Here is a 13,927-nt window from a genome sequence, read left to right on the forward strand (position 1 = left end):
TATCTTTCCAGGTACCCAATTAGGCTGACTAGACTATAATCCCCTGGCTCGTCTTTGTTATCCTTTTAAAAGATAGGTCCCCTCTAGAAAGACAGGTATAAGATCATAATATGTATATTCACAAGGGAACCAAATTAAGGATGCACAGAACATGTATTCTGGCATTTCCTAACTGAAGCATTTGCAAAGGCTCTATTCCCCCATCCCACCCCTCCCTTTTTTTTTTTTTAGATTTTGATCTTTCATATCAACATATGCTTAGGTTTGAATTAAAAAATTATGAGAAATGACTTACCCTCCAGGACACAGGTAATGGTACTGACTGCCTCAGTTGCCTTTTGTCTTTGTAGTGGCTCATTAAAATAGTCCACTGACAGATGATGGAGTAAGTGCTTCTTGCTCACTTCATCACATACAGGGGTCTGTTTAAACAAGTAAACATGGTTAGTAACATAAAACAATACAAAGTGAGATAAGAATTTGACAGGGATAGGCATGGACATTAATATGAATGATGACATGCAATGAGATAAATGGACCTCTTCTATAGGAAGTAATAGCCATTTGGAATGAGTTAAAAAATAAAGGCCTGACTTCCTTGTGGCAATGACAGTTCCCAGGGTATTTGCCTTCCAGTATTCTGAACAAACTTGAGATTGGTTAATGAGATTCTGCCTATCTAAAACTTCTCTTTGATTACAGTATTTTGCCTTTCCTATCCTGAACTAATCTGTAGTGTTTCTTTTTCATACTCAAAAAGTGGATGCTCTGTTTTTGCTCAAATTTTACATATAAAAAAATCACCTCTGGGCAGAGACCAGACCTAGAAAGATTTTACTCCTCAAGAGGTAAGTTTGAAAAAGTTATTAGCAACTGAAAAAGGGAGTTTTCAATGCAAAAACTTATGCAACTTTAACTAGTTGTCAGTAGCATGTCAGCTATATTTCAGCCATGGGATCAATTTTACTACCAATGTAAGCAAGTGCAATTTCAGTGACATTGGGGGAACTTGTATCTTCTTATTCAAGTGATGAATTTGACCCAGGGTGCTCATATTGGTTCAAATTCTGTTTTCAGCTTCACTGGAGTAATTCCAGATTTACAATGGTGTCGCAAGGAACAGATTTTGCCCAGCAGTTCCTGTTTGTTGTGTTTTAGTGAACCTTTGATAGTGTTACAATATCTAAAGAAACCATAGAAAGCTGTATGGTTCTGAAGGAAAACATAACATGAAGTGCATTTTTAAAAAGTGCACTTTTCTTGCCAAATCATCTATTCTAACGTTTTTCATAACTGGGTGAAGCAATAATCCTTGAGGAGAAGTTGAATCTAAACTGCATGCCCTGGTACCTTCTTCTCCCATCAATGAAATCATGCCACTGAAACCATCTATATTGTTCCACTTGCTATTCTGCATTTGTTTACAGTAGAGATGCTTGGGGAATTTCTGACAAAACAGGGTTTTGCTGGAAAATGCCAATTCATCAAACCTGAAATGTTTTGATGAAACATGTCAGGCTCAATGAACCACAGACTAGCTTTCGATGGAACCCTGCCTGGTTCCTGGCAGCTTGTCTAGTGGACTGCTAGGAACCCCAGGCTTCTGATGTTCATAGTTCTGCACAGCTCCACTATGTGTATTGTCCCAGGGCCAGAGATGCAGGACTTCCATATTCTGCAGCTCTTGGGAAGCCTTACTATGTGGACTACCCTGGGGGCAAGGACCCCGGGGCTTCTAGATTCCCATGCCAACTAGCTCACAGGCTGCACAAATCCGACAACCTGGTGAGCCAGCTTCCCTGAGAGTCAATCTGGGGAGACAGCTGGCCTGGGCGTCTAGAAACCTTAGGGTCCCTGCCCCAAGCAGTTCACATGGTGGGGCTTCCCAGGAACCATGGGATCCCTGGCAGCTGATGACTGAAATTTACATGAATCATGTTATTTTCAGTCAGCAACTGCTAGAGTCCCAGGGCACATATCTCATTTTGGAAATACCAAGTGTTGGTATTTCCAAAACAAAAATTGTACAGAATTTCCAATTAATGGGAAATTTCAAAAAAATTGGGTTTGGTACACATCAAACCAAATTTTGAAATAACTAATTTCACACAAACTAGAAAATCTGCCAATTCTAATTTGGAGTAGCAGAGTCATAATTATGGCTCATTTGACTTTGCACACTTGGTTGTCATCAACATAGGTGTCATCAACCGTAACCTGCATTGGATTTCATTTTCCAAAGCACTGAAGATCTCATCATCACCAAAATCAGTTTTGGAGCCAATGTCTCTGCTAGGTAACTGGAAATTGAATATGCTTCCATGGCTGAGCCTGCATTTCATTTGGTTTGCACTGGGACCACAAGTAAGTACAAGGAGAACCTAAAAGTCCCAAAAAATGAAAAAGGGAAAAATGGCATAGCATCATGCAATATGTTTCTTGGGAATGATAACGATTTTTAGTACCTCAATCAACCATGGAAGGTCTGTAACTCCAACATTAAATAAAGTTACTCATAAAATGATTTAATTTAGGGAAGGTCTATGTTAGGATATAGATATTCAGGCCTGTCTGTAAAGGCCTGTACTTTAAGAATTTAGGTGTATTCTTATCACTTGGCTAGTTAGAGGTATAAAAGAAAGAATCAAAATCACTGTCTGCCAGTGAAAGGTCCTTCTCTTACTGTGACAGTCTGAGGCCCTGTTCTTAGGCTAAGGCCTTTGGCTAAGCAGCAGAGGCAGCCATAAGCTAGGAAGCGAACAGTCACATCCTCACATTCCAAACTAGTCACATTAAAATAAGGTGCTACTGGGCTGTCAGGCACTATCAGGACAGGATTGTATTCTTATCACCTCCAGAGAAAGGGAAGTGCCTAGAAAATGTAAAAGGAAACTTAGTTTGATAGCATCCTGTCTGGCACAAACTCACTTATCAATAGCTGGGATGTGAAATCCTCACTTCTGTGTTGTTTTGTCATTATAGTTCCCACTTTGCTATTGTTTGTCTGTATAATCTCTGTCTGGTTCTGTGATTGTTTCTGTCTGCTGTATAATTAATTTTGCTGGCTGTAATCTAATTAAGGTGGTGGGATATAATTGGTTACATAATCATGTTACAATATGTTAGGATTGGTTAGTTAAATTTCAGTAGAATGATTGTTTAAGGTATAGCTAAGAATATTACTATATAAATTAGGGGCAAACAGGAAGTAAGTTGGGATTCGAAAATAAGGGAAAAAGAACTTGTATTTAAGCTTGCTGGAAGTTCACCCCAATAAACATTGAATTGTTTGCACCTTCGGACTTCGGGTATTGTTGCTCTCTGTTCATGTGAGAAGGACCAGGGAAGTGGGAGAGTGAAGGAATAAGCTCTCTAACAGTCTACACTACTGCTTAAGTCAATCTAACCTACGTCACTTGGGGTGTGAAAAGGACAGCCTCCTGAGTGATGCAAGTTACAGCGACTTACACTCTTCCCCACACCGGCACTATGTCAGTGGGAGATGCTCTCCTGCTAACATAGCTTCTGCATCTCCTGGAGGTGGAGTAATTATGCTGACAGGAGAGCGCTCTCCCGCTGACATAGCTTCCGCATCTCCTGGAGGTGGAGTAATTATGCTGACAGGAGAGCACTCTCCCGCTGACATAGCTTCTGCATCTCCTGGAGGTAGAGTAATTATGCTGACAGGAGAGCGCTCTCCCATCAGCATACAGTGTCTTCACCAGACGTACAACAGGGGCGCAGGGCTGCATCAGTGCAAAAGTCTGTTATGGAATGTTAATTAAATTCCAGTTCCAGTGTATTTTTTTAAATTTCCCAATATTACACGGAATGTTAACATATTTTAATCTACATATATTTTAAACGTTTATGAAAATATTTCTGTTACAGCAAAATCTTCTCTGCTTTCATTCACACATAACTTTCTAAAAAGTTTTCCTTTTGCTGTGAAATGTTATCTGCTTCTTTCTCAGCTGAAAGGAGATTTAGCTTTAAAGACCAAAGAAGCAAATGCTAGCTTATATCTATAAATACAGCATTCTATTTCTTAATGGGATTGTGTTTGTGCTTTTGAGCAATTTCTGTTCTAAAACTGACAAAGCTATAAGGATTTTAGATTTAGATAATTCATTACCGAGTTTTGTTGACAGCTACTGGACTGTGATTTGGAAACTTTTCGATCTTCCCCGTAATCTTCTATCCCTAAGAACATATTTTTATTCCTCCTATTGCTTCTATCTTTGACTTCTTCGGCCGGTAAAGGTGACATTTCAAAGGAGCAAAGTGACTTTGTATCATATCCTTTAGCAGCCAATGCCTAAAAGTAAACAAACAAAAAACATAGCTGATACTCTAGATACAGAGTTAGGATATCAGTAAGGGAAAAGTACTGCAGTGCTCTATAATTCTTGTTAACAATTATCATTTCATATAGGTGGTTAAAATACTAACTTTATGTTTCTGGTGCAAGCTGCTCACTGAAGGTATTAGGAAGGATTTCCCACTCCATATAGAGAATTGAGCAATTGGTTACATGCAGTGTTTGTGTACAAACAGATACTCCCCCTGTCAGAGGCAAAATATAAAACTTTGGATCATTCATACCAATCAACTCCTATTTTTCTGTGTACATATTACAGATTGTACAGAATCAGTTTAAAATTTGAGTATTAGCACATCTATCCACTTCCCAAAATGAGGACCTAAACACTGAAAATCACAACCTCTGTTGGGTATCTTCAGGACCGCAGTCACACAGTGGTCTGCTGTCATTGCTCCAATCTGTGTTTTCACCGATATTTCAAATATACAAGAATCCTGCTCTCTAGGAGCCTGATCCATTGAAGTCAACTGGAGTCTTTTCATGGTCTCCAATTGGCTTTCGATCAAACTCAAAAGCTGTCAAAGAATAGAATTATTGTATGTTTCAATACCCAGCCTACCCACAAGAATGGGCCAGCTGAGCAATGGAATAAAAAAAAAAACATTCATGTGTCCTTATGGAAACTACAGGTTGGTGGAATTTTAGACCCGTCAGCCTTTACAATACTATTTTGCTTACAGTACCATGAACTAATGTTGCATTTTTATGTTCACTACTCACACTTTTCTGTTCTCTACTCTCACATACTTTTTATGAGTGAGGCATTGTTTCTATTTGCTCTAGAAAGCACTCTGATAACTTTGAATAAGGTAGTAGCCGGCACCTGTTCTCATCAGTGATCACAGTGTCATTGTTTATACACACTCAAAGATAAGGAGGGACTGATAAATACCACTACAAATGTTGTATATTGCAAGTGGAGATGCCAAACATTAACAAGGGAATAGTTTATGGACCTCTTGCTCTTTTTTCAACAGTTCCATGGCTTCCTGAAACTTCCTTTCCTTTGCCTCAGTTTCAGCAATAGTAGCTTTGTTCTGCTCTTCGTATGCCATAGTCACTACAGCCAGGATCAAGTTGATCAGATAAAATGAACCCACAAAGATGACCAGCATAAAAAAGAGCATGTAGATTTTTCCAGAAGCTCTGAGAGTCTGTAAGCACAAAGTACACACTAAAGTAAGGAGTCTGACACGACACTTCTAGTGTAATTAGATTAGTTAATGGTCAAAAAGCATATTGAAAATGTAAAGCACTATATGACAGTAGTAAATATTATTTTAAGGTGTTTTTAAAAACCTTGGTTACATTTCCATATTCCTGAATAAAATGCTTTAAAAAAACCCTTTAAACCCCCACAACCTATTTGGGCTTCCGTTCCCACTTCCTTACCAGCCTCAATGAGCCCTAATGATCTTCCTGATGGTGGCCAGTAGACCGCAGTTTAGGTGAACAGAAAGGGAGCTGCACGTCTGAGGGGAAGGCTCTGTTGTGCTACTGGAGCACTGCACAGTGACATCTCAGTCCCCTTCTGCTGCACTACACTCCCCGGGATTAGGGTTCGTTTAAAGGGCTGTGGAAGCATTATGTTGCCCCCTTGCAGGAAGTCTGGCAAACACCGCAGTACAAAGAGGCTATGCTCTTGCCAAACAGCCATTAAATAGGAAGAATTTTAGTCAGATTCAGAGGTGCAAAGCTTTGTATTATGTTACCGCTCCCAGTCCCTTGTGGTCCCCCTTTTTGGGGATATATATGTAGCATGTTTTGAATCTTTCCTCCAGGCCAGTAAAATCTTCTGCCCTCTACTTATTGACCCATCATACAACAAGCTATTAAGTATTTTTCATGATGTTTAATTTCCTTGTAAAAATTCTTTACTGAAAGCAGCAGAAGCTTCGTATAGTGAGTTAGCTGTAATACTCTCATCATATGGATGTGCACAGTTTAGTCACTTATTCTGTGACTTCACCCATTGTTTTAGACTTCTTTTCCTCTTTTTACTTTAAATACGTTATACATTTATCCAACTACATTACTGCTTTATTTAATATTTGAATTAAGTAAATCTGATACCTGTTGATAGAGACGCTCCCAGTAATCTTGTGTCATCAGGCGGAACAAGGAAAGAAAGGCCCAGCCAAATGTATCAAAACTTGTGTAGCCATAATCAGGATTTTTCCCAACTTTTAGACATACATATTTATCTGGACAGGAGCTACAGATGATGAATAAAGAGTGATGAAAACTTAAAAGGTCTAAATTTAAAGGCAAATAGCTTTAGTTCCTTTGAAAACTCAGATTATACACTCAGTTATACTACAACTGAAATATAAGGACTCTCTTCTTCCATGAGACCTGCAAACACTAACCCATGCTAAGCAAATATCCTCCACACCCCTACAATATTTTGTTGAGAAAGAGGGCCATAAAGTGAAAGGGCAGAGAGAGTAATACAAAAACACACGTACACAAAAATATGTTAAATATTATTTTGTATATATATATATAATATTATTTCCCATTCTAAGTTAACATTTCCTCTGCTTCTTTTAATGCACCTTGTCTTAAACACTGGCCCAGTTCTGTGGAGTTACACATGTGCATAGTCTGATTGAAATCATTGGAAGAATTGGTGCTGGAGTAACTGTTTAGAAGACCTACCTTCTGCCTTTTACACTGTAAACTAAGGTTATCTTTAGACTCTGAACTACAGTCAGAGGCTGACTGAATATGCATTAGACAGAGTGGCATCAGGGTAACACATTATAAAAGTTGTTTCCGAGCCTACGTGCCTTGGGAGATGCCAGGATGACAATCATGATGAGGATGACTAACACTTCAGGTGCTTTTGCAAGGGATGGTGTGAATTTATGGATGCCAGATCTCATTCTGTATTCTCTCTATCTACCTTGCTCGGTGGAGCGTTTGTGATTTTGCTAACCGTGTTAATGAAACTATTGCAAATTCAAGGGTTTTCTAAGTGTAAGTGTTGCAACTGTGCACATCGGGGTTCCCAATTTAACAGTAATTCTAACAACACTGGGCCTGATCTTGAGACTAGAACCTACTAAACGTCTGAGTGTTGTCAACTGTGGATTCTGGAGAAACAGAAGAAGAAGAAGGAAGATCAGAAGAGAGCTGAAATCACTGAAGAAGGGAGCGCTGTGGCAGCAGTGACAGCTAGGTTGTCATGACAGAGCAAATGGACTGCAGTAGAGGGAAAGACGACTATAGAGAAATAAGCATGATGACCATAGTATAAGGAACCAAGACATATGAGTGTGTAGGCCAGAGATGATAAAGTTGGACGTTGTGTATGTATGTTTGTTACTCTGTATACAATTTTAATGTTTTAGGTAAGAACTTGCTGTCAGCATTCTACATGTGATTGATCACGGCATGTAGAAAGTAACCACTTAAAAGCTATTTCCATCTGTATGGTATTGCAGTATTGGGTACTTTGATATGCATACCTGTGCTAATGAGATTTGTATTTTGTTTCTTGAGATATGCTTTTAAGGTTTATTGTATCAGGGAATATTGATATATTAAATTAAGATTTTTTTTTGGAAGAATTACTGCCTGAGTGTCAATCCTTCAATTGGAAGGCTGTATCCGTGTCCTCCCAAGAGTCAACAAAGTTAGTCTACCCTGGGGAGTTCTTGAAGGGTCAGGGAGAAACCCTTAGTAAAACCCTGGCAATTCCTCTTGGGCAAACCACCCCCTTCCACCTACCAAAACAGAGAAACTGACAAGTGGGTTACTGCCTCAGAGTGGAGGTCCTTCCAGATTTACATTTCTTTGCCTGTATTAAATTAATCCTATGGTCAGAGTTCCCACATCTCACTGACACATCAATTCTGCCTGTCCCCCAGCTCCAACATCGGATCAGCCCCAAAGCCCACACCCAGACCCTAGATCAGTGTGCCCTCCCAACTGCACATCTGCTGCACCCCATCAATTCTGCCCCTACATCTGCCCACACCCCTCACAAGTTCTTCCCTTCCCCCTGGCATCCTCACTTCTCCTCCTCCTCCTCTTATGGTGAGTGAAAGGGGAGAGACTCTGCCTCCTTCCTGAAGGGTTGAAATTTGTGAGGGGGCTGGAGTTTCTTGCATTATCAAGAAACAAAAACACTCTATATCTTGTCCCTGACCTTTTAAATCCTGTCTGATGTCCTGGGTAGAGGAGAGGAAGTGCAGCTGAGTCCCCCCTGCCTATTTGTCAGTCCTATCCTTCTACACCCTCAGGGTAGAAACAGATTTGGGTTAAATTTTATTTTTTTCTGAAATGAAAACACTGAAGTTAACCCTACTTCCATCTCCACCTCTCATTCTTTTGAAATGTAATTCATTAAATGGAAATGTATTAAATACATTTCTGAGAAGAAAGTTAAAGTAATTGCAAGAACATCTGCCAGAAGGCCGAGGAAGAACTTAGATCTGAGTATAGAAACCAGGGGCTCAAACTCTATCCCCTGTCATTCATTAAACTGTCTTTTATTTGTTATATTTTTATTATCCTTGCTCCCATTTTGTTGTTTTTAGGAACTTGAAATTTGCTCTTCACATTAGTCACTGCTGGGCTGAATTAAGCCAAAAAGTACTGAAGCAAACAAAAAAGTTTAGAACCAAGAAAGGTTAACTGCACTTACCCAGCATCTGAGCTGTTGCCACACAATAAGATATCCATGGTGCCATTCTTCTTGAAAAAATTTTCTACAAGAAAAATGAAAGCATAATACATTCAAAATACTTTTTAACATGTACCTCCTAGATTAATATAACATGATAAATATCCAGTGAAATAAATATTGGCAAGGGCACATAGACACAAAAGGCAAAACAGACATTTGAGTAATTCAAAAATTTACTTACCTGTACAATAACTGGAGTTCTTTGAGGTGTGTGTGTGCGCACATGTGCATATATATATTTCCACTCTTGGTTCACATGCATCTCTTGCATTAGAGATTGGAGTCTTTTGGCCATTTGGTCTGCACATGTGCCCTGAATGTCCTTGTGATCCTGTATCAAGGGTAGTGTATGCACACCAGACAGTTCCTTTGCAACTACAGAATCCACATGTAATAGGATTCTGTAGTAGTGGGGAAGGAGGGCAGGTCATATAATATCTATATGGATAATACATCTTGAAGAACTCCAGTTACTGTACAAGTTAAACATCTTTCTTCTGTGAGAGTTTCTCCCTATATGTATTCTATTTTTGGCAATTCCCAAGCAGTGATCTGATATGAGGAGGTGAGTATTCAGAGTCTACCTAAACAGAGACTTCAGCACAACTCTTCCAAAAGAAGTGAACAACATGGATGCTTCCGCTATGGAAGGATGCTTGATAAAAGTATGTACTGAATCCCAAGTAGCTGCTGGACAGATCCAAAATGGGGATGCTTTGCAAGGATGCAGAAGAGGCTGCCAGTGCCCAAGCAGAATGGGCTCTACATTAGCATAAACTACCTAAAATATAATAAGGTCTAATTCACCCCAAAACCCATTAAGATAATCTCTGGGCAGGAATTGGTTGGCCTTCATTGTGTCAGGAAATGATATAAACTGCCTTGGGGAAGCTCTGAAGGGCGTTGTCCTTTGCAAATAAAAGGCTAGCGACCTGCTAACATCCATATGTAATCTGGACTCTCCCTGGTTAGAATGTGGTTTTGGAAAGAATACGGATAAATGAATCATTTTGATTTAAATGCAATTCTGCATTTACCCTGGGAAGGAATTTGGGATCTGGCCTAAGAGACACCTTATCAGTAGGGAAAACCTGCCATGAGTCCCTGTATCTCCCCAATTCTCCAGGCTGATGTAATTGCTACATGTTGCTTGGGGTTGGAATGGAGGATCCACCAAACTTGCAAGCTTGCAAGCAAACTCATTAAGGTCCTGGGAGATAGGGGAGGTTTCTTTACTAGTAGAAAAACCATAGGTCTCAGGAATTTAGACAGAGCAGTGGGAAGGCTCTTTACTGCCTTCCATAGGAGGGTGATATGCAGTGGTGGCTGTCATGTGGACTTTATCAAAACTAATTCAAAGTCCAGAGTTCCTTAGAGAGAGTAAATAGCCCAAGATAGGTATCTTTGTGTTAACAGGGCATAACTGGTACTGTATGTACCCTGTTGTAAATCTTTTCTGCTTAGCAGTGTAGGTTTCTCTGGTAGAATTTTTCCTACTATTTATCAGAATGTTCAGGACATCTGAAAAAAAAACCCTCTCTCTATCTGACACCCATCCATTAGCCATGCAATGAGATGGAGGGAGGAGGAGGTTGGACAACGGATGTTCCCATTGTCTTGGGATATCACATCTAATGTTTGGAGTAAAGGTCTTGGAGAAACTATCAGCTCCAGGTACCAAAACAACCTCAGCCAAGTGGGAGCTATCTAGATGACACTGGCAGTGCCTTGCTTGATCTTTCTGAGTACCGTGGGAATCAAAGGAACTTTGTCCAGTCATGATCTGAGGAGAAAAGCCTTCTTAAATTGTCTGCCAGAGTGTTAGCAGACCTGGAAAGTGAACTGCTGCTAGAGATATCTGGTGTCAAATGCACCAATTCCATAATCAAACCACCTCTTGGCATAAGGCGGGATGATCATGCTTCCTTCCCCCCCTCTCCCCCCCCGCTTCTATAAAACATGAGTCATTTTGTTGGTCATAATTTGGGCAGACAATCCTTGAATCAGAGGTAACAATTCCAGGCCTTGCAAACCACTGAATTCCAATACGTTTATATGTAAGAGTCGCCTCAAAAGTCCACTTGCCATGTGATCCAGATGTACTCCCCATCCCAGAAGTGATGCATCTGTCACAAGATCTTTCCACCAATTCAGTGAGGAAAGAACATCTTGAGGGATCAACTTGGTGCATACACTGATTTTAGCCAACCCTGCATGCAGCCTAGGCGTACTCTGGCAATCAGCACAGTGAACCTTCTGGAAATTGTGTGTCTGAGTAGACTTACACACTTCCTTACTATTATCTGTAGGTTTGTTTGAAGTTGAGTAATAAGACTAGACATGGTTTCAAATTTGTCTTGGGGCAGACAGGTTCTGGCTGTCATAGAATCTAACACTGATTTCTTATATGAGCAGCAACTACCGTTAAGACCTTGCTGAACATTGCATCCTTGGTTATAAAGAGAGATCAAAGGGTCTCTGATGATACAGTAGTGTATTGTACTGTCCTGTCTGGAAATTTAAGCATTTTCTGTGTACCAGATGAATGGAAATATGGAAGAAGGCTACCTGAAGGTCACAAGCTGCAAACCAGTTTTGTGGCTCTAGAGATGGAATTATGAAGACTAAAGTGACAGTTTGCATTTAAAACGGTGTATGAAAACGTTGAGTCCTCTCAAATCCAAAATTGGATTCCATTCCCACCTTGTTCTTTGGTATGAGGTACTAATTGGAGCAGAAACTTTTCTTCTTGCATTCCTGTAGATCCTCTTCTATTGCTCTGAGAGACAGAAGTGTTTCTAGTTCCTTCTGTAATAGTCTCACATAAGAGGGGTCCCTGAAAAGGCATCGGACGTGGGTGAGGGGCGAGTGCAGTATGGGACTGTATGGACTAATGTACTGAGACAATCTTCAGTTTCCAGCAGTCTGTTAGAGAGTCCCATAATTTTGGGAAGAAGTGTAGATGGCTCCCAAATGGAGTGGAAGAAGGGTCTAGATCTATCAAAACGGTTGTGGTGCGAATTTCGACCAACCTGTCAAAATGATGTTTGTAGATTCAGGGTAGAATCGAGAGGTGGCTGATGCAGAAATTCTTTTCTTTGGAAACACTTCCTCTTTTTATGGAGTTCTGTTTTTCTCTGGTAAAAGAAAATGTATGTGATGTTCTCTGTTTAGAATAGCTATGAGGTCTCCTTTGTTTTCTTTTGGTTGCAGATGTATACACTATAAGAGAGTGAAGTGTGGCTTGGGGACCTTTCAACATGTGGAGAGTGTCATTGGTTTTAGTGTTGAAAAGTTCTGAACCACAAAGGGAAGATCTTCCACAATTGATTGAACCTCTGTTGGAATGCCCGAACTTTGGAGCCAAAACATCCACCTCATAACCACTGATGCTGCCATAGTTCACGAAGCAGACTTAACAGTTTCCAGAGCTGCCTATAAGGACATGCTAACAATCAGCTGTCCTTCCAAAACTAAGGATTTAAACGCCTCCCTATTTTTTTTGGCAGCTTATCAAAAAAATCCATACAGTTGTTGTAGCTGAGAAAACCATAATACGCTAATGATTTCTGATACTTTGAAATTCTGAATTTTAAACTGGCAGATGAGTAACATTTTTGACTAATTAAATCTAGCCATTTTGGTTCCTTTTCACAAGGAGTCATTCTTGGGTGACATGGTCAGCTTTTCTCATTATCTGCCACTATCACCCAAGAGACAAGATATTTTTCTCTAACAGATGACACCTGAAATCTTTTGTCAGCTTTCTTTGAGGTGAAGGTGATCAACGCAAGTGTTTGCCAAATATTTCTGGCATGGTCCAAAGAAGCCTCCTTAATGGGGAGTGCCACAATCTTTGGCACTGTGGCATAGAGAACGTCCAGTAATTTCTGTGGGGACTCCTGCATCTCTGCTAATGGAATCTGGGAGGACTCAGCTATCTGCTTCAGCAGTTCTTGGAAGCTCTTGTAGTCATTCAGATGAGATAAAATAAAGGGGAACAATACCTCACTTGAAGACAAGGACAAAATAGTCAGATACTTGTAGATCTTCAGTCTGAGATTGTTCTTCCTCAGAAAGTTCCTCTGTTGTTCGAAGATCCAGTGGTGTCATCTCAGTCATCATACGGTTTTGCCTCTGATTAGGGAAGGAGGATATCTTCCTGGAGGTTAGTGCATGGGAGTTATGCCTTATACAATAAGGACCCCAATAGTTCCAATATGGCCATGGTGGTACATTATTCATGTAATGACCAGAGGCCACAGGAAAAGGTACCAGAATATGTGTATCCTCGTAAACTTTATGGTGTCTAGGTCTACATGAAGTCCTGGATTCCCTCTCAAATTCATAAAACTCATAAGAAGGGGAATAAGAAGGGGGATCCTTGAGGAATAAGTAGGGGATCCTTCCCCACTGTGCTGAGACTCACAGGATGAGTATGAACATTTCACCACTAAGGGAGGGGCTGCTGAAGGTGGAATGATAGGTTCTAATGTAAGTCTAGCAGTGAGTTCTACAGAGGAGCTCAGTACTGAGAAAACATTGGGCATCCATACTGAGGACTCAATATTTAGCCAAACAGAAAGTAAAGGAAATTCCAGCTCCCCTAACAGCTGAATGTACTTCAGTACCATATACTTTCCTGTACCAAGATGCACTCAACCAATCAGCACCCTTTATCTGCAGCTAATCTGCATGCAACAATTCTATTGATTGTAATGACTCAGTCATATGAGGGAGACTGGACACACATCAACAGTTCTCACTCGTAGATTATATGGCTTAATTGTCACTGCTCCTTAAAGATTCTATGTTTGGATGTTGGCATGGGCATTCATGCTTGAAAG

The 13,927-nt window shown here is 40.2% G+C and overlaps 1 protein-coding gene across 1 annotated transcript in view; it reads right to left on the bottom strand.

Moving 5' to 3' along the window:
- LOC140907821 (sodium channel protein type 5 subunit alpha) overlaps positions 1-13,927 on the bottom strand; it is a 105,672-nt gene that overhangs the window by 76,259 nt on the left and 15,486 nt on the right. The window contains 8 exon segments of the mRNA XM_078851859.1: positions 296-422; positions 1,265-1,420; positions 2,135-2,189; positions 2,191-2,381; positions 4,136-4,318; positions 5,341-5,538; positions 6,458-6,599; positions 9,039-9,102. Of these exon segments, the coding sequence (XP_078707985.1) occupies positions 296-422; positions 1,265-1,420; positions 2,135-2,189; positions 2,191-2,381; positions 4,136-4,318; positions 5,341-5,538; positions 6,458-6,599; positions 9,039-9,102 (1,116 nt within the window).

Source organism: Lepidochelys kempii, chromosome 2, assembly GCF_965140285.1.
Source record: "Lepidochelys kempii isolate rLepKem1 chromosome 2, rLepKem1.hap1, whole genome shotgun sequence".
NCBI lineage: Eukaryota > Metazoa > Chordata > Testudines > Cheloniidae > Lepidochelys > Lepidochelys kempii.